At 42.3% G+C, this 19,596-nt stretch overlaps 1 protein-coding gene across 1 annotated transcript in view; it reads left to right on the top strand.

The window, feature by feature from the left end:
* Positions 1-420: 420 nt before the first annotated feature.
* LOC121553291 (kinase non-catalytic C-lobe domain-containing protein 1) overlaps positions 421-19,596 on the top strand; it is a 42,542-nt gene continuing 23,366 nt past the window's right edge. Inside the window, exons 1-15 of the mRNA XM_045211464.1 lie at positions 421-441; positions 534-732; positions 4,535-4,593; positions 8,810-8,956; positions 10,706-10,823; positions 10,929-11,710; positions 11,969-12,083; positions 12,345-12,416; positions 12,652-12,713; positions 12,875-13,033; positions 13,484-13,561; positions 13,698-13,785; positions 13,911-14,103; positions 14,291-15,105; positions 15,414-15,552. Of these exons, the coding sequence (XP_045067399.1) occupies positions 421-441; positions 534-732; positions 4,535-4,593; positions 8,810-8,956; positions 10,706-10,823; positions 10,929-11,710; positions 11,969-12,083; positions 12,345-12,416; positions 12,652-12,713; positions 12,875-13,033; positions 13,484-13,561; positions 13,698-13,785; positions 13,911-14,103; positions 14,291-15,105; positions 15,414-15,552 (3,047 nt within the window). The remainder of the gene's footprint in view (positions 442-533; positions 733-4,534; positions 4,594-8,809; positions 8,957-10,705; positions 10,824-10,928; positions 11,711-11,968; positions 12,084-12,344; positions 12,417-12,651; positions 12,714-12,874; positions 13,034-13,483; positions 13,562-13,697; positions 13,786-13,910; positions 14,104-14,290; positions 15,106-15,413; positions 15,553-19,596) is intronic.

The following is a 19,596-nucleotide window of genomic DNA, read 5'->3' as shown; positions in this document are numbered from 1 at the left end:
CAGATGTTTTACAGAGAAAAGAATAATGGAACGTTATTGAGGATGGGACGTCCTAGTGATGAGCTCATCGTTCCACTCAGAAAGACAACTTGACTCCAATTCTGAAAAACTATGACAACAACTGAATGCCCATGTCCCATGAGACTAGGCTATTGTGAAAAGACAGTGGTCTGTTACACTGTCCAGTCACATGCACATAATGGAAATGCAGAGTATTGGACACCACATCACAATGGAGTCTCTTTATCTCAGTGGCATCAAATACTTTATTTTGTGCTCATGTGCCAAGCCAACAAAAGATCCTGTCTTCTTCACACACTGAAAATGTCAAACATGCCATGAGATGTTTTCTATTTATGGATGCAATTAGGCTTCTTCATAACACGAAATGTGCCCACTTGGCTTTCCACTGTTTGCAGCATGACATACAAGGATGTGGGTGTAAGTGGGTGTATTGCTGCATGACACTTACTGTATTAATTTTGCGTGTGCATGCTTGTTACTGCTGTGTGTGTATGTGTGTGTGCCCACAGGAGAACGTGTCCCTGGCAGATATCCTGTCGTTGCGGGACATCTGTCTGACGGAGCAGGAGGTGTGGGCGGTGTGTGTGGAGTGTGTCCTGGCTCTGCAGAGTATCGCCCCATCGCCCCTGTTCCACACCTTGTGCATCACGCCCGACACCCTGGCCTTCAACGCCCATGGCAATGTGTGCTTTATGGAGCAGCTCAGTGGTGAGTCAACACAGTTCAACACAGCCCAACACAACCCTCCATAGCTCAACACAGCCCAACACAGCCCAACACAGTCCAACACAGCCCAACATGGCCCTCTCTACCTCACAGACGATGAAGTCTCCCTGTCTATTCAGGGTCACATTCATTAGGGCACACACAAACTTTTAAAATGATTTGCAACGGGAAACTAAAATCAGTGTGTCCTATTGGACAAGTCCAGGTAGTCCCTCCCTGTTTCAGTTAATGTTCTACCATTTGGTGCCTAATGAACACGACCCAGGTCTATCAGTTATTCAGTGGATTATCTGGTGTTTCGTCCCATACAGTACATCTGTTAGTCAGTGGTGTCTGCTATTGTAAAAGGCTGAAGCAGCACTCTCTCCACTGATCAATCTGTCTGATCTGATCCACCATGGTATCCTGAGGTCATAGATCAATATGTCCTTCCTATGGGAAGTCAAAGGATCATGAAGATCAGGGCCTGTATTCAGGTCCCCCCTTCTATTTATTATGATTTAAAAGTTCAAACTGATCCTAGATCAGTACTCATACTCTGAAATGCTTTATGAATAGGGGCCCAGACTCTCCTCCCCATGAAAAGTTTGTTTCCATATTCTCTTTTGGTCAGCAGTATACGTCTCAAACTAGAAAGTTACACCTGTTCCCAAAAGTATTGAAATGTAAAATAGCTGCATTTGCAAAAGAGGGCTGTCTCTTAATTAAAAAATGCTGAGCCTTTGTGTGATTACATCTGTGTGATGTGATTTTGCAGTCGTCTGCAGTGCCTGGTCTCATTTGGACGGAGAGGGTTGGTGAAACTGAGTCACATCTTTCATGTTCAGGATGTGCTCAGTCCCCTCCTGTACTCTCTGTTCACCCATGACTGCATGGCCAGGCACGACTCCAACACCATCATTAAGTTTGCCGACGACACAACAGTGGTAGGCCTGATCACCGACAACGATGAGGTCAGAGATCTGGCCGTGTGGTGCCAGGACAACAACCTCTCCCTCAACGTGACCAAGACAAAGGAGATGATTGTGGAGTACAGGAAAAAAAAGAGGACTGAGCATGCCCCCATTCTCATCGACGGGGCTGTAGTGGAACAGGTTGAGAGCTTCAAGTTCCTTGGTGTCCACATCACCAACGAACTATCATGGTCCAAACACACCAAGACAGTCGTGAAGAGGGCACGACAAAGCCTATTCCCCCTCAGGAGACTAAAAAGATTTGGCATGGGTCCTCAGATCCTCAAAAAATTCTACAGCTGCACCATCGAGAGCATCCTGACTGGTTGCATCACCGCCTGGTATGGCAACTGCTTGGCCTCCGACCGCAAGGCACTACAGAGGGTAGTGCGTACGGCCCAGTACATCACTGGGGCAAAGCTTCCTGCCATCCAGGACCTCTATACCAGGCGGTGTCAGAGGAAGGCCCTCAAAATTGTCAAAGACTCCAGCCACCCTAGTCATAGACTGTTCTCTCTGCTACCGCACGACAAGCGGTACCGGAGTGCCAAGTCTAGGTCCAAAAGACTTCTCAACAGCTTCTACCCCCAAGCCATAAGACTCCTGAACAGCTAATCATGGCTACCCAGACTATTTGCACTGCCCCCCCACCCCATCCTTTTACGCTGCTGCTACTCTGTTAAGTATTTATGCATAGTCACTTTAACTCTACCCACATGTACATATTACCTCAACTACCTCAACTAGCCGGTGCACCCGCACATTGACTCTGCAACGGTACCCCCCTGTATATATAGCCTCCCTACTGTCACTTTATTTTACTTCTGCTCTTTTTTTTCTCAACACTTTTTTTGTTGTTGTTTTATTTTTACTTTTTTTGTTTAAAATAAATGCACTGTTGGTTAAGGGCTGTAAGTAAGCATTTCACTGTAATGTCTGCACCTGTTGTATTCGGCGCATGTGACCAATAAAATTTGATTTGATTTGATACTCTGCCGCTTTCTCACTATGGCTTGTCCCTCAGACATTGTGATAAATCCTCTCCGCTAACAGACTAGCTTCTTCTCCTCTCAGCGAACCGCAATCATCTGTCTTTTACCAAACAGGGTTACGTCACCGCCTGTCACACTCAGCCCCGTTGTCCGTTCCACACAAACGTACACAGGCACGTAAACACACACACACGCGTAAGCATGGACGCACAGACATACATGCGCACCAGATGCTCACACACACACACGCACAAACCCATGCACACACATAACCATTCAGGGATAGCCTCGCATTTTCCCCATGGCAACATCAGTAATTGATAAGCATTGATGAGCTCAACAGTGTCCACATTGCCAAGGGGATTGTTGCCCTGGTAACAGATATTCTGGCAGTCAGCTGCCTATCAGTGCCTTTGACTCACCCTGGATTCACATTAGAATATATTGCTGATCACTAATTGGGTTGATTTGTTTTAGCCACAATGAAATACTAACCAGCACTTACATGCCAATACTACTTTTCTCCCCTGCATTGATTAGGTTTAATTGAGCTTAGGACCTTTTTCTTGAATACTGATGCATGTGTGAGATCATCACGTGTCCCCTCAGGAATTGAGCCTACAGAGTGACCTTAAGTGACCAGTTAATGACCAGCATGCAGCAGTGTATAAGTCATGGCGCAGTATCCATTCATTGGTAGAAAATAGCATTACACTTTTATGACACCTCGACCACATTGTAATAAATGTTCATATAAGCACTCTCCAGTCTCATCTGGGAGAATATGGGAGCCTTAATTTAGGTCGTTTTTCTCAATCATAGTGTTAGGGAGCACATTCCTTCACTCATTGAGTTCACTGCAGTCTCCTTCCTATGTGTTTGCCCCTCCTGTCATATCATAGAGCCAGCTTACCTTTGATCTGGCCGTAGCCTTTTACTGTTGAACCTCCTGAAATAGCCGAATATTCTGTATTCAGAATGAGCGAATTTGCAATTGCCCTTTTTCAATTAAACATTTTGTATAACCAAATAAACCCAAACCTCTTATTAACAACACTTTATACAGGTATTTCCCTGTTTACCGATGGATTTCTCATTTTGCAGTATTACAATCCACTTACAATACCTATCGTTCCTTTCTCTTACCACCTCCGTTTCTCAGTCTTTCGACCTCTCCTCTCTTCTCTCCCTCTGTGTTTTTGTCTCTACCCAATAGTACTCACTTCTCCTTGACCGTTCGTTCTGACCCTCTGGAGTGTCTGGCCTCCTCCTGTCTTGGAGCCCGTCAAAACTCCAGTAGTCAGAGACAGCCCCAAATCTAGACCTGACCTACTTAACTGTGGTTAGAGGAGGCTGAGGGCGGGCGGCTTTATCCCTGCTTCCACCCCAGCACAAACACTGGCCTACTTAAGACTGAAGATGCTCCGCATCGCAACACCAAGGCTCTGTTCAGGAGATAGCTGCAGTCTCATTTGTCTGGGATTGTCTCTGAGCTAATTAATGATATACAGTATGAGTGGGTAGTTTCATTGGCTTAGCACCCCATATTGTCAATTAGGACTGATACCAACACTACATGTAATCAAACATTTATTACACATTTTTATTAACAAGTTGGATTGTTGTGTGCTTATTCTGCTGGACTGAATGATGTATATGACTGGTTACAAGTGGTTTCATTGGCTTAGCACCTGGTCTTATAATTGGCCACATATTGTCAATTAAGATGGAATAATGTGATCAAATGTTGTGTGGAAAAATAGGCCTACCAACACCACATATAATAACACATTTATTATACATGTTAACTAGATGTACTTTTGTATGCTTGTCTTGCAGATGACCCTGAGGGCTCGTTTATACCTCCAGAGTTTGACAAGACTGGCAGTACATTTGAGGTAAGTGGATCCTTTCACTACAAATGGCTACTTCACAGTATGTATTGCCACTCACTGTAGCAGATGTTACAATACATTCTTGAAATGAAGGGTTGAGAACAAGAAAGAAAACAACAGTTTTGAGGTGCCTTTCGTTTTTCCAGGCCTTTTTCTAATATTTTCTTATATATTCAAGTAAGTGGAATTTGGCATTCAGAAAAAGACTTGCACTCTGAAATATGTCCGCTAGAAAGGAAGTGATAAGATTGCTTCTCAAGACATTCTCTTCCGTTTATTGTTTTTACTGGACTTAATAAAATACACAATACGGCAACAACCTTTCACTGTTGAAGTTCGTTTGAAGAACACTGTCCCTACACATTAGTCCACCATACTTAATTTACTAGAAATCAATATTACATAAACGCTATTTCAAAACAAACATGATGGAAATCAAAGGAATCTAAATTAGCTTTATGTATAGCAGCAAATACAGAGGATAACAATACGTCTCACTAAGTAAGTATTTCACTCTCTCTCATTACATCTCTCTTTCTGTCTGATTCACTTATTTTCCCTCCCTCCACCACTCTCTCGTCTTTTGTTCACTTATTCTCTATCAGATCTCCCTCTCTCTAATTTCTTCCTCTGCGTTGTGTAACCCCATGAATTGATTTCCTGTCTTGACCACATTTATCAGTTGCTCAATTTCAGGTTTAATGTGTGTGTCTATGTTTGTCTAATGTAACTAGTCTTCCAATGTACATAAGTGCTCCAAGTGGAGCGACTGGGGCCATAGAAATACAATTGATTCTAGTAATTCTATTTCTATGGCTGGGACCTGCTTGTGCACACAACGGGAACTCGACATGACCTTTCAGCAGCTGGTGGATTTAACATGTTCTGGCTCTTTACATGTTTATGTGTTATGTCTCACACATTGAGATCTGTATCTTCCACCTTTCCCATATCCACCACATAAGTATGGGTTGCATTCCTTTTAATTGTTTGCAATACGTATCTTGTCCGAGATTTGACCTAAAAAACACCTGGTTCCGATTCATTCAAGAGCCAACATGTCAACCATAATTGCAACGGAGAGCACAATTCCCCCAAGTAAAGCACAAGAGAAGACTGTCAAATATCTGCAAGTTACAATGATAGTTCACTGGGGTAAAAGTGTCTGACTTTTCAGCTATCAGTCTCTTGAGGCTTACAAAGAGACAGGCTCTCATGAAATTCCCACTTATGCGCTGTAATTTCATCTCCACTGACTCCTGGTATTGTAGCCAATGATCCAATGAGATCCAAGGCAAATATGGAGAGATCATTATGCGTTTGTTGGATGAGGCCCCAGAATGCATTGCCTGCCATGCATAATGGCTCGATTACAACGAACAGGCAGAACTTAACGCACTCGTGCATGTTACCGCTGGATTTCTTAAAACACTACTAACGGGAGATTACACGCACCTGCGGGCTAAACTTTGCTTGGTTGCAACAACAAAACCAATAAGGATAAACCAGCAGATCAGTTGATCTCTCGTTGTTACCGTGTCAAGCAATTATGATACCAGACAGCTGGTCTAGATTCTCTAATCCCGCTCCCAATTAAATATTGACCTATCAGGAGCATCGAAAACCATAAGGCTGATGAATGTAAAGAATATAGAAGTAGTAGGCCTGTATTTCATTCAAACGTTTCACTTTAAATGGCAAAATAATAAATGCCATTTGAATTAACTTTAGTTTAAGTTTAATTTATTTAAACCAAAGAAAACAAGTGATAAACAACAATAAAGATGAAAACAAATAATTTTCAAAAAACGGTGTGCATGTGTGGTTGGAAGCCCAAGGGCTTATATGAAAACCACACCACAAAAAAATTACCAACAATAATACATAAGTACAAAAATAAAGGTTTGTTAAAACAGATAACAAAACCTACTAATTATAAATGTATAAATGAATACTAATTACAAATGAATTGATCAGTAATCACGAAAAAAAATGAACAGTATTTGTTTTGTTTAAATGTGTGCGTTCATGTGAGTGTGTGAGAGTTAGGCTATATGGAGGAGATTACTGAGTAGTTTGGTTCATCAGGCTGACCCCCAGTCTTCGCTTGAAGTTATTGAGCGATGATGATGTTTTGGCAATGTGAAGATAAGAATTCCAGAGTATGGTACCTCTTTATCTGATAGAGAATTTACTATGTGAGGTGCGGCAGTGGGGAGGGTGAAGGTTATCACAGTGTCTTGTGCTATATAGATAGATTTCAGAATTAACCTGGAAGAATCCATTGAAATGTAAACTGTCTGGGAGGTATGAGTATTTGTAGATATAAGTGCATAATTGGCGTACATTAATGTCGTAAATAGACACGATATTGAGTTTCTTAAACAAAGGTGCAGATGGAGCCAGGTAATTAGAGGAGGTGGCTAGGATTGCAAATGTATTTTGTATGATGAGTCATTTGTGTAGGTAGGAGGCATATGTACTGGCCTAGACAATATTACAGTAAATGAGATATGGGTAAATTAAGCTATAGTATAGAGTTAGGAAGCAAGCCTGATGAACCAAACCACTTATCGGTCTTATGATACTAACAGATTTCATCACTTTGCTGCAGACAAATTGAATATGATCTGTCCAGGATAACTTTTCATCAATTAGAACTCCAAGGAATCTAATGGATGTGACTTGTTCCATTTCATTCCCACTAATTGAGATTCTGGCTCTTTTTTTTTTCTTTTTTTTTTTTTCTTATTGTTAATAGTGAATAGAATAAAGTTAGATTTTTTTACATTTAAAGATTATTTGTTTATCTGGAACCATTCAGAAAATTTGACCATGCCTGAGTTGACTTCATTAATTAGTGAATCCACATTTTTGTGGGATAAAATCTAATTGGTATCATCAGCAAAGAGAATGGGAAGTATGGTAGAAGATGCAGCAGCAAGGTCATTGATATAGATTAGGAATAACAAAGGACCAATTATCAAACCCTGTGGCACGCCACAGGATATCTTGGCCCTGGTAGAGGCAAAGCCGTTTGCATAAACAAATTGTTCTCTATCATAAACATAACTATATAACCAATTATATGTATAATCATGAATAATAATGCAATTTAGAAAGTAATATTTCAGCCATGTCAAACGATTTGGATAAATCTAAAAAGGTGCCTAGAGCGTATTCATTGTTGTCAAGTGCTGTAAAGATTTTATCCACCAGTTGCAAAAGAGCCATGTCTGTGGAGTCGTTTTTACGAAAAACGTATTGGTGCTCATATGGAAAACAGGGTTGATTTAAATGTTTCAACATTCTGTTATAAACCATTTTTGGGGGATTATAGGAAAACATGGTAGTTCAGATATTGGGCGATAATATGTAAAAGATCTTGGATCCATAGATTTATAGAGGGGGATAACTTTCAATTTTCAAGTCTTTAGGAACAATACCAGTTTGCATATATTTATCTATTTGACAATTACCACAGTAGATATGCCGTGGTAAATTAGGAAATACTTTAATACTGTAAGGAATGATTGTCAAATAGATAAATCGCCATTAGTCTGCCCATAAAGTAGGAATAAGTTGTTCCCTTGATAATACCAACCAGAAGGTGAAATAGTCTTGAAAAATGTTGGCTGTAATCAAGACTAAAAGATAACCTCAACATCCACGTTAGGGAGTGGTAATGTTGGTTGCAATTGAGATCAGCTGTGCGGGTTATTTTAGTGCGTATTGATTGTTTAACGAGAGATCAGCTGGCGATATTCTAGTGGCTTTCGATGGTTGCTATTGGCCTAATGGATCTGAAGGGGCTCATATTAGGGAGGAACATGGCCCTGGCCTTGGCCTGGCCTACTGCAGCTTTATTGACTTCATAAAGGCCTGATGAATTACTTCCTCAACCAAAAGCATGCCAACTAGGCCTAGTTTCCAGCAAGACCCCACAGAGATGCCCAAAGGACTTGTGCTGCATATACTAATAAATTGAGGTTGTCATGGGACAGTAGTGATTTATGGCTTCTTTTTTAGTACATGAGCTGCTGACATTAGATAAATGACACATATTTGAGGTTTTAATTCCCATATGGTTTAAGGTGAACATGTCCAGGCAGTGTAAACGTGTCTAAGCAGTCTTATTGTTTTTTATATGATAAACAATTGTAGTGTGGTGGATGTTATGGGTCAGTTTGAGGTCAATGACGCTCTGTATCTCCTCCAGGGACATGTGTACTCTCTGGGCTCCACCCTCTCTGCCGCATTGGACTTTGTCATTGAGCCAGAGCTGGAGGCAGAGCTGGGGGAGGAGATTCAGAGACTGCTGGAGCAGATGCAGGAGGAGGGGCCAGAGGACAGACCACTCCCCCAGGTAATATCACCATCATGGATGAACTTTAATGGAGTGCTGTCTTTACGCTCTTATTATACAAATTAAGTGGCTGCGATTCCGAATTCTCTGCAAGCCTCTTCCCAATAGCAAAAGTCCAAAGCTTCTGTGCATGTGCGGAATTCGCTACTTTACGCACAGTCTCTGATCTACTCGTTTGGCTGCCCAGAGAACAGGCTACCAACAGGCTACCAACAGGCTACTCTGGCGAATTTCAGTGATGAATGGAGAATGGTGCTCATTTAATAAAGTTAGATCAAAGCTCAATCAATGTCTGTAAGATCACAAAATGATAGTATTCTACATAACATAAGTATTCAAACCCATTGACTTATTCCACATGGTGTTGTGTTACAGCCTGAATTTAAAATGGATTACAATTATTATTTTTCTCACCCATCTACACACTATACCCCGTAATGACAAAGTGGAAAAATGTTTTCAGAAATGTTTGCAAATGTATTGAAAATGAAATACAGGTATCTCATTTACATAAGGATTCACACCCCTGAGTCAATACTTTGTAGAAGCACCTTTGGCAAAATGATACAAGAGACATGACATACTGATATGCAACTGTAATGGATGTGCACAGACAGTGAACATGAGCAGCTCCGTGTGGAGGAGCAATGACAGTGCAATGCAGATAGGTAGTGGTGGGAAGTTCGGCTATTTTTACTGACTCTGATCTTTTCGACTCGTTCAGTGAAAAGAACATATCTTTCGACTAATTTTGTTCATTTGAGTCAGTAATGCCCAGAGCACGCAGGACCCCCTACCGGTGAACGATGAACTGAAAACTCAAAAGATGATTCTACAAGCCTGCCGTTCACATCTCGTTCACCATAGTGGGCTTATTGGAGCTGTCATTTGTGACTGCTTTAAACAATGTACATTTGCTGATTGCTAGGCATACAAATACGATTATTTCTTGATACATTTGAAACAAGGTCTAGTTGTGGACGCAACCGGACTAGATTGTGAACGACTCTTGGCAGAATGCATTGCTTGACTGCTGTGAGGGTGATAAGCACAATATCATTTGTGAACTGCAGTCCCCCCAAACGATTCGTTCTCAAGTTCGAGTTTGTTGAGCAGAGGTGGTGTATGTTTTGGTTCTATAAAGCTGTGTCCATCATAACATTCAATAATCAATTAATTGAATTCATTCTTGCACTATGCGATCCATTATTAGTTCTAAACATGTATTTTTCTTCTCTATGTTGCCTGCTGCATGATCTATTGTCCTGCGCGCATATATGACAGACAGTTATTGGTCGGAGCAGAGCACGTCTCTAGATCCTCTGAGCAGGAGGAGAGTGAATCAATCCTGCAGTAGGACTTATTGGGGCCAGCAGGTCAAACGAACGACTAAAATCACTAGTCATGCATGAAACCAGAATTCTGCCCAGGGGATAAAACTCAAATATGAAGTTTACACCAGTTACAGGATGTATTTTCTTTTTTACAGGATGTATTTTCTTTTTTACAGGATGTATTTTCTTTTTTACAGGATGTATTTTCTTTTGTCCTCAACAATTAGTCATCAACAATGAAATGGCAAAAACGTATTAAACCCCCTAAAGTGCATAGTTTATATTTATATTAATATCATCTGAACGGTACATGTTAGAAACGTACCGTTTCGATATAAACCTAAACTTACCATTGCGTCATAAAGTATGTACTTTATGTCTATGTTAGCTGATATATTATGTATCTTCCCCTCAGGACATCCTCTCCCTTGCAGAGGAAAAGCTAGTAGATACCTCTTCCACAGCCCTGTGCCGGAAACTCTCTTCTATAGGAAGAAGAGTTCTGTCAATCGAATCCGTCGCAACATTTCAAGGTTAGCCTTTAGACATGAGATATGTCTGTGGATATCGATGTAAACATACATTTCTATTGTAGTCCACTGTGGCCATAACCATACTACCTGTGTATCCATCCACAGATGGGTGGGATGGCTCTTGGGAGGCTCGATGGCAGCAGCCCAAACCCAACTGGCAGCTCCACAAGAGCATCAGCTCTGAGGACAGTAGCTCCAAAGACCAGGGCATTGTCTCAGACACCACGGCAGAGAACCCAGACCTAAACGACCCCAACGGCCTTCACCGGCATCACATATGTGGAGCCTGGGACTCCACCCTTTGGGCTGACGGTATGGGGGATGTGGAAGAGAATGGATGTGTCAGAGAGGAGGACATGTTTGGTTCTCAGCTGGATAGCAGATCTCAGAACAGTTCTCCTGTACACCGGAGGGCTCAGGAGAGGGCTGGGAGGGTGAGGGGGGTTCTGAATCGTTCCTGCTCCATCCCAGACTCCAATAATCCCCCTGCACTCCCCCCCGCGCCGCACGGGGATATCAGTGTCAATGTATCGGACCTCACAGAGATAGGAGCTGAGGAATGCATGGGGCACGGGTCTGTTTGGAGCAAGAGAGGGGACAGAGAGAAGGCCCCTTATGAGTGCAATGACTCCGAGCAATGGGACTCAGTGAGAGACAGTGAGACATTAGAAGGGGAAAGAGATTCTCCCCTGCCCATATGTGGTGGTGAAACAGATTCAGACAGTCAAAGTGGAACACGAGATGATCCCTCTTTGTCCCGCCCAGCTCAAGACCCGGACGTGTCGGTCGACTCTGCTTGCAACATGACTTCAACCTCAAACCTTTACACTCCCAATAATCACATGACTAAAAGCATGCTGTGCCTCAATGAAGAATCTCAGGATGAGGTGAGTTCAAGGCTTAGTTTCATATACTGTACACTGTATGTAGATTTACATGCCTTTGTTTCAGGAAAGTTCTTGTTCACAACTCTTCGGAACGGTTTCCCAGACCCAGATTAAGCCTATTCCTGAACTAAAAAGCACTTTCGGTGGTGATTTTTCATTGAGCATGGTATTTTGTCCAGGACTGGCTTAATCTGGGACCGTTAAACTGGCCAAGAGGGAAATAAATGTTAACAGTGCTTTTTATTGATTGTGACCTAGTGGATCTCTCTGAGGGATCTACTCACACGAAGTGGGCAGAGACTGTCTGTGAATGAGCTATGGGCCCTGTGTCATACCTGCCTCTCCACACTGCAGACCTACATAGACTACCCAGGTTGGACTCCTCACTTCTTCAGTTAACCAACCACTGATTCTCTGTGTAAACCAATTACATTATTTACTAAGCAGTAAGCATCCAATCCCTCACCTTGTCTGGTCTCTGTAAACCACTTTGCTGTTGATGAAATTATAATGGGAAAACGTCACTATGGCAGTGCCAATAAATCATTTTAAACGTTGTTTAGTTTGACATACATGTTATGTAATGTATTAACCTCTTACTCTTCTTTCATATTCTTTATTTCCTTCCTGAAAGCATACCTATGCCTGGATACAATGTATGTGGGTTGTGAGGGAGAAGTTCTCTTCTTGAAACCTAAAAACACAGGTATGGCTCTTTTTGCTTATAGGGTACACGGTAGTCAGCAATTGTCTCTGGTTGGAATGATAAAGTTACTTCAGCACTTTCCATTTATTATTTGTCTCTCTTTATTTATTTACAACTGTTGTGACTTCAAATATTCAAAAGTTATCTTGAGAAAAGTGTCTTGAGTAAAGTGTCTGAAGGAACATTCATTGAAATGTTGTCACATTCAATAATTCAACGTGAATTTTCCTCGTAGGATCCTGCGATGCATTTTATCTGGCGCCTGAATTCCAGGATCATGGAATCGTAACTGAAAAGGTTTGCCTCAACTTCTGACATTCATCTTTTAAAATAAAACATTTTTCTCCATCAAGTAGATGCTTTTGATTACTGATTAAGTGGGTGTCGTCTGTCTGTCTGTCTGTCCATCTGTATGTCTATCTCTCTGTCCATCCGCCCGTCCTTCTGTCTGTTTTTAGGCCTGCGTTTATGGGGTGGCTGCCATCCTATGGGCCACGGCCAAGTTCAACCTGTCAGCCAATCAGAAGCTGGCTATGCCCAGGAAGTTGAAGATGCTGCTGCTGGAGATGGCCAAGAGGACGCCCATCGAGAGACCTTCCATTGTCGTAGCTAAAAAGGTAGTCAGAGTTTCAGCTCTCAACCACTTGATTGAAAGCACATTCATCTATTCTTCTTTTGATCAATGTGTTAGTAACATTAATTACATATGTAACATAATTTAGCATTTTTAATAGCCGGCAATCGTGACACAATATTATATTTTGTTCACCTTTTAATTTATAAAAGTGATTGTAATTAAACTAGTAACAATCCAATTATCTCAATTTGAAAGCAAAGTATCTGTAGGACTCCCAGGAAAGCAGTGGCAATTGTTACTAAGTGGACTATCCTGGTTAATTAAATTAAGGGAATGAATGAATGAGCAAAGTTTCTTTACTGTAAAGTGTGTTGCGATTTTATATACACTTTAAATTAAGTTTGATTTGATGAACAAATTCATTAATGAAGGATCTTAGGTGCTAAGGTATACGATTTTAATGTATTTTATTATGTTTCTGCTGTTACAGAGCTGTCGGGATTATCTATCACGCCAAGGAACGAATGCAGAGACAGTGTGGACGAAGCTGATCAACAGAGTCCACCCGGTATCACTCCACTGTACCACTGTAGCTACTGTTTGGCAGGGGTAGTGAGAAACATACTGCCCCTCAGAGTGAAAGGGAGGACACATTGCTATTCCATTATTGTCTGTCGAGGATAACTCCCTCCCTTACCTTTCAGCCACTCACAAAGGACATTGATGCAGAGGTTCAGAATGGATTGGACAGTAGAGTAAGCTCAAGTCAGGAATCAACACGTATCAAGAGTGGTAGGATTAATTCATCTTTTCAGACATTATGTTCATGCGATTTCGTTGACCTTGCATCTACATACAGATTTGTGATCATCAAATGGTATTGATGTTGTAACTGAGATTGTTGTAACTGTGTGTAGGGTTTGTGCCCATGGCCACTGAGAGCCGATTGGCTCCTGTACCTGGCCCTGTTCCCCATAGCTATCCAATTAGCAGAGCACCCCAGCTTCCAGAGGCCTTCACCTCCCCTGCCACACACTTCACCCCCATCGTCCTGACCAGGGAGGGGGACACTAAGGAAGAAACTCCCCTGCCTGCTTCAGACATTGAGGGGTAAGCAGCATGCCTCCTTTCTATGGAGATGAGAGCTACCAGTCAAGGAATTATTTCACACACTGTTGATGTCTTTGCAAGGTGGAGCTTACCATAGTTGCTTTATTGATTATTGCAAAGATGTCATTGAATTTTAGCGCTGATTTCAAGAATGCATTTTTAATTTTCACATAATTTTGGGTTCCAGGACTATAAGTGAAGTCACAAGAGGCAGTGAAATCCAGCCTGTGCAAGAGGCCAAGGACCGAGAAACCCTCTCACACCTTAAGGACCCACCCCTACCTCAGTCAGATAGAGACCTACAGGACGACGGACAGGACAGCCCTGTCAATCAAAGGAGCGTGGTCACACATAACTTTTCCTCCACTGCCTATAGTGGCAGGACATTGGTCAACTCTCCACCTCCCACCTCCCCCGAACTCACCAACCAGAGGACTCCCGTTTCAGACCACACACTCCCTCCTCCGACCACCCAATTGACTTCATCTTTCTCTTGCCAATCATCATCCTGCTCTCATCTGACTGGTGGTGGTGTTTTCAACAACTTCCTCTTGCGTCAGGACCCTCTAACAGGGCACTTAACCCTGGTGCCAGTGCAGATAACAGTCCCTGAGTCCATCCATGGTCTGGAGCTCAATCTGCCCCTGACCTCAAGCTCCAGCTACCTCCAGGGTCAGCCCACACATCCAGGGGGCCCTAGAGACCATCTGACCCCTGGCCAGGGAGTTGAACCTCTTTTGGATTGCCTTAATGGCAGCACCTGCAGCAGACCCTCAGACCCCACAGCGTCCATGCCTCATCCCCACAATGGAGAAGGAGGTCCAAGGACAGGAGACGGTGAGGGTGAACACCTATCAGAGTCCCATGGACGTCCTCAGGGAGACTCCCCTCCTCCCCCATCCCCTCTGATGAACCCTTCCCTACAGGAGGTTATTGGCCTGCTCAGGGCAGAGTTTGCCTTTGATGGCTATCTGGAGAATGGTGTAGAGGATCTAGCAATGGGTAAATAACATGGAGATTAATATTCATTCTCATGTAGCCTATGGCCCCAGATCGGTTTAGACTGTTTTGACAACCGCTACGGTTCTTGTCACACCAGTTGGTAAGACCGCACAAACAGATATGGCACCAGGCTAGTAGCCCGCTATCCCTGTTTTCCCCCCCAGTGAATTTGGTTAGGTTAATTGCTTTGTAGAGAGATACTAGAGTTGTGTCATTGAAGAGTATGATCACTGGTGTGAACTTGTATGACAAGCTTTCTTTCTAAAAACCTGTAATTGATGTACTGTCTCATGTTTATGTGTTTAAAGGGGAGTATGTCCTGTCTCTGAAGGACCTACAGTACCAGACATTCTGCAATGTTGTGAAAGAGAAGTTCTGTGACCTTTACTGGGATGAGGACTTATTGGGAGTGCTACATTGTGTGGTCAACTACAGCCAATTCTCTCTGTGAGTATGTCAATGATTGCCTGTTTCATTGTTGATCCAAACACAGGTCTTCTCTCAATAACAGAAGCCTAACAGAAGAGAAATTATACAAGTGAAAAAGGAGTCAAACTTTCATTTATATAGATGGAAAGCAAACACTGATCCTGTTATTTTGGACAACACTTTATCTCTAGTAACACTTTAAAGGGCGCTGAACTTCCTGATTTGGCCTCATTTTTTAAAATGTATTAACAAATGCAAGTGGCCATGACTGAAGCCAAAAGAGAGTTGTCTTGGGGGTGTGGTTTGATGTGGGTATTTTTTGGTGGTGTCTTTACCATTCAATCACAACAAACAAGGGCAGTAGTGAGTAGTGACAACGAGGTAAGCTAAGCTAACTTTGCTACTGAGAGAAGTTTTGAAGTTGAGGACTTCTCCCCTCCTGACTGACTCGCCAAGCCTGTGCTGACCTTGTGTTAAGCCAAGCTGACTGCAGCTAGCTTTTTCTCTGTCAAATCACAGTTATGCCAAGATAGCAAGAGCCAGTGTGTGGAATGTGTTTCATTAGACACTCGTTTTACAACACCTTGCTATGGAAGTAGCTTGCGACTTAGTTTCAAAGTTTAGTCACGTCATGTAAAGACATGGTACAGTGGAAACTATATCAACTGCGAGTTGAATGCCCGGTCTTCAGTCAGCTCAGCTGTCCTATAACACAACAATATTCTATAACTGGCTAGTTTTGTCTCTCCTTATGTCCGCTGTTAGATCTTTCCCGGGGGACAAATCCCAGAATTACTCATATCCCTACAGGTGTAGGCTACATGTGGATATTGCACAAACAAACATCGCCCAGCTTGAGTGTAGATACATTTATCAACTAAAAATGAATGCGTTTGTTTGACAAAACATTTTCTGCTGTAAATATCATATTGATGTTCTTATAAAGACATTATGCCGACACTTTACCTAGCAAATGAAAATACAGTGTGTGTAGAGTTCATCTTCAGCTGTATAACCAGAACTAGAATGGCATAGGTATTCTTGGCCAAATCTAAGGATATGTCTGTCTAATCACACACTGACATGCACAGCTCTCTGGGTGAGGTTCTGTCTTCAAGTCTCCAGTGGGTGATGAAGTCCCTTCCATCTATGTCATGTATTATAGGTTATGGACAGGTGGAGTCAGGTGGCAGGAGGGGTGGAGTGCATGACACTCCATCCTGGATATGAAAGAGTTTGCCTCAACCCATGGGTCCAGCAGGAAGAGTTCAATAACTACAGGCAGATGTGAGATTCAGAAGGATGGCACCGATGGCATTACTCACCCGGGCCCAGGAGTAGGCTAGTCCATTGACATAGTGGAAGGTGGCACCTCCTTACAACATAAAGACACATAAAAACACACAAATCACAGATTACATTATCAATGGTGGTTATGATAGGTGAATTCCAAGTGATTGTATTTGGAGCTTTGGCGAGATCAAATGTGACCAACCTGATTCAAGTGTCCTCCATTTCTCTGAAACGGGAGGGGCTCAGCCTTGTCTGTCATCATTATTTTTGCCCTAGAGAATACACAATGTTGTTGTTTTGGTTTTGGGTTAGCTGAAGCCCTCGAATGCTAGCTAGCTAGTTACCTAGCTTCCCTAACTCTGTAGCTAGCTAGCTTGGTAGCTATCTAATTTGCAAATCTGACTTGAAATTAGGTAACGTTCACTAGTTAGCTAGATAGGTAACATTAGCTAGCAGGGATCTTAGCTAGCCAGTTCGAGTTGGAACATTATTGAAAGGAAGCTGGCTACATCCTATCAAACCTGAAATGCCAATGAATAGGCTACAGTTAGCAAGATCTGGCATGATAACCAATCGAGATCCCTCCACCTTGCTGTTGCTAGCAAGGTAGCTAGCTAGCTTGTTCACGTTAGTAATGCAAATATTCCTCTGACATTACATCACATTACACGTTAGGGAGAGGCTTTGTATTTAGCTAGATACATCACAGTATCATAGCTAGCCTGGCTCGCTAGCATTAGGTAGTATAACCAACATTTACTCACCAGTCACCAACAACACCAGTCTCAGTTTTATTTTTTATTTTTGTTGTACTTTTACCTATTTTTCGTGATATCCAATTTGTACTAACTGTAAGTCGCTCTGGATAAGAGCGTCTGCTAAATGACTAAAATGTAAAATGTAAATGTAGTTACAGTCTTGTCCCATCGCTGCAACTCCCCTACGGACTCGGGCGAAGGTCGAGAGCCATGCTTCCTCCGAAACACAACCCTGCCAAGCTGCACTGCTTCTTGACACACTGCTCGCTTAACCCGGAAGCCAGCCGCACCAATGTGTCGGAGGAAACACCGTCCAACTGGCGACCAGAGTCAGCTTGCAGGTGCCCGGCCCACTACAAGGAGTCCGTAGAGCGTGATGGGACAAGGAAATACCGTCCGGCCAAACCCTCCACTAACCCGAAACAACGCTGGGCCAATTGTGCGCCGCCTCATGGATCTCCCGGTCACGGCCGGCTGTGACACAGCCTGGGATCGAACCCGGGGCTGTAGTAACTCCTCAAGCACTGTGATGCAGTGCCTTAGACTGCCAGTCTCAGGTCTGAAGGTTGACAGCATGCAGAAGTATTAGCTAGCATTGGATGTAATTAATATCCTAACCATCTGCACAAGATTGTTGAAGAACTTTATGGAAGCCCCAGTATTTCTTGAGCAATATGTGCATTGCACATCAAGCTATTGCCAAAGATAACGGCAGGGGAAGTAACCACACCATGTTGTCTGGAGAAGACTGTTTCTCTGTGCATAATCTCGATTACCCACAAGTCAAATTATCTCATGAAAGTTTGTAATTTCCTGTTTACTTCTGGGGGGAATGCCATTAACAATTGTGATTACCTTTGTGCAAAGGAAGGAAGTGAAGTCTTGGCCAAACCCCGCCCTTCCGCTAATTTCACCTGTGTTTATCATGACCAAAAAGCACATTTTTGTTTTCATGATTTTTTTTAACAATACAGCCAATTTTGACTTTGTGGCTGCGGAATCTAGTGGAAACCGTTTATTTTCCGCACACGGGCTTGAAAATCACAGCACCAGTTTAAGCACCACCTTCGCCCAATCCTGATTCATAAAATAATCAACCACAAAAACCCAAAACCATGAATTACTGCTGGTCGTAATCACATAATTCTACGTGAGCCTTGACAGATTCTCACTATTTCATCTGTCCACGAGAATTGGTCCACGAGAGATTACTCCGTGCATGACAATTCTCCCTAGGCGTTGCCACCATGTGTTAATGGGCACTCACCACCTTCCGGAGACACTTGAAACCCCACCTCTTTAAGGAATACCTGGGATAGGATAAAGTAATCCTTCTACCCCCCCTTACCCCACACCTCCATAAAAAACATTAAAAAAAAAAAACATTTATTTTTATAAAAAATTATAAATAAATATAAACAAAATATGAAAAAATAAAATACAAATACAAATATTGTAAAGTGTTTGTCCCACTGGCTATCATAAGGTGAATGCACCAATTTGTAAGTCGCTCTGGATAAGAGTGTCGAAAATGGAAATGTAAATGTAAAAAGGGGGCATGTATGTTGACATAATTGTAATCCAAACCCAACCTTTGTGTAAATCGTGACAAACATACTTAAAAAAACATTGTTTTAGATGAGACTGACTTTATAACCAAAATTATCCTATTTACACTTTGTATTCAATTTTGACACTAAAATAAAAGTTTTGGACTCATAACGATGCCACATAGGCCCTTTTCAAAAGGAGCAGTTGCTTTTTTGATTCAGTCGCTCTTTAAGTTACACCCTTGGTTAAACAAAAGATAATGCCTGTGTCATAAAACTGTCTTTAGCTGGAGGGGCTGTCAATACTATAAGAAGGATTTTGTTCTCCTTAAAAGTATTCTCTATCAACAAGCTTATCCAGTCAACCAGCTTAGTTTTACTCTCTGAGCAGTGGAGAAGCCCAAAATTGGCAGTGTTTGTGATTAGAATGTTAATTTCTCTCATGTGTGTCCTCAACAACA

This window comes from Coregonus clupeaformis, chromosome 37 (assembly GCF_020615455.1).
Source record: "Coregonus clupeaformis isolate EN_2021a chromosome 37, ASM2061545v1, whole genome shotgun sequence".
NCBI lineage: Eukaryota > Metazoa > Chordata > Actinopteri > Salmoniformes > Salmonidae > Coregonus > Coregonus clupeaformis.
Note: the sequence above shows the minus strand (reverse complement) of the source record. Positions and strands in the feature narration are given on the sequence as shown.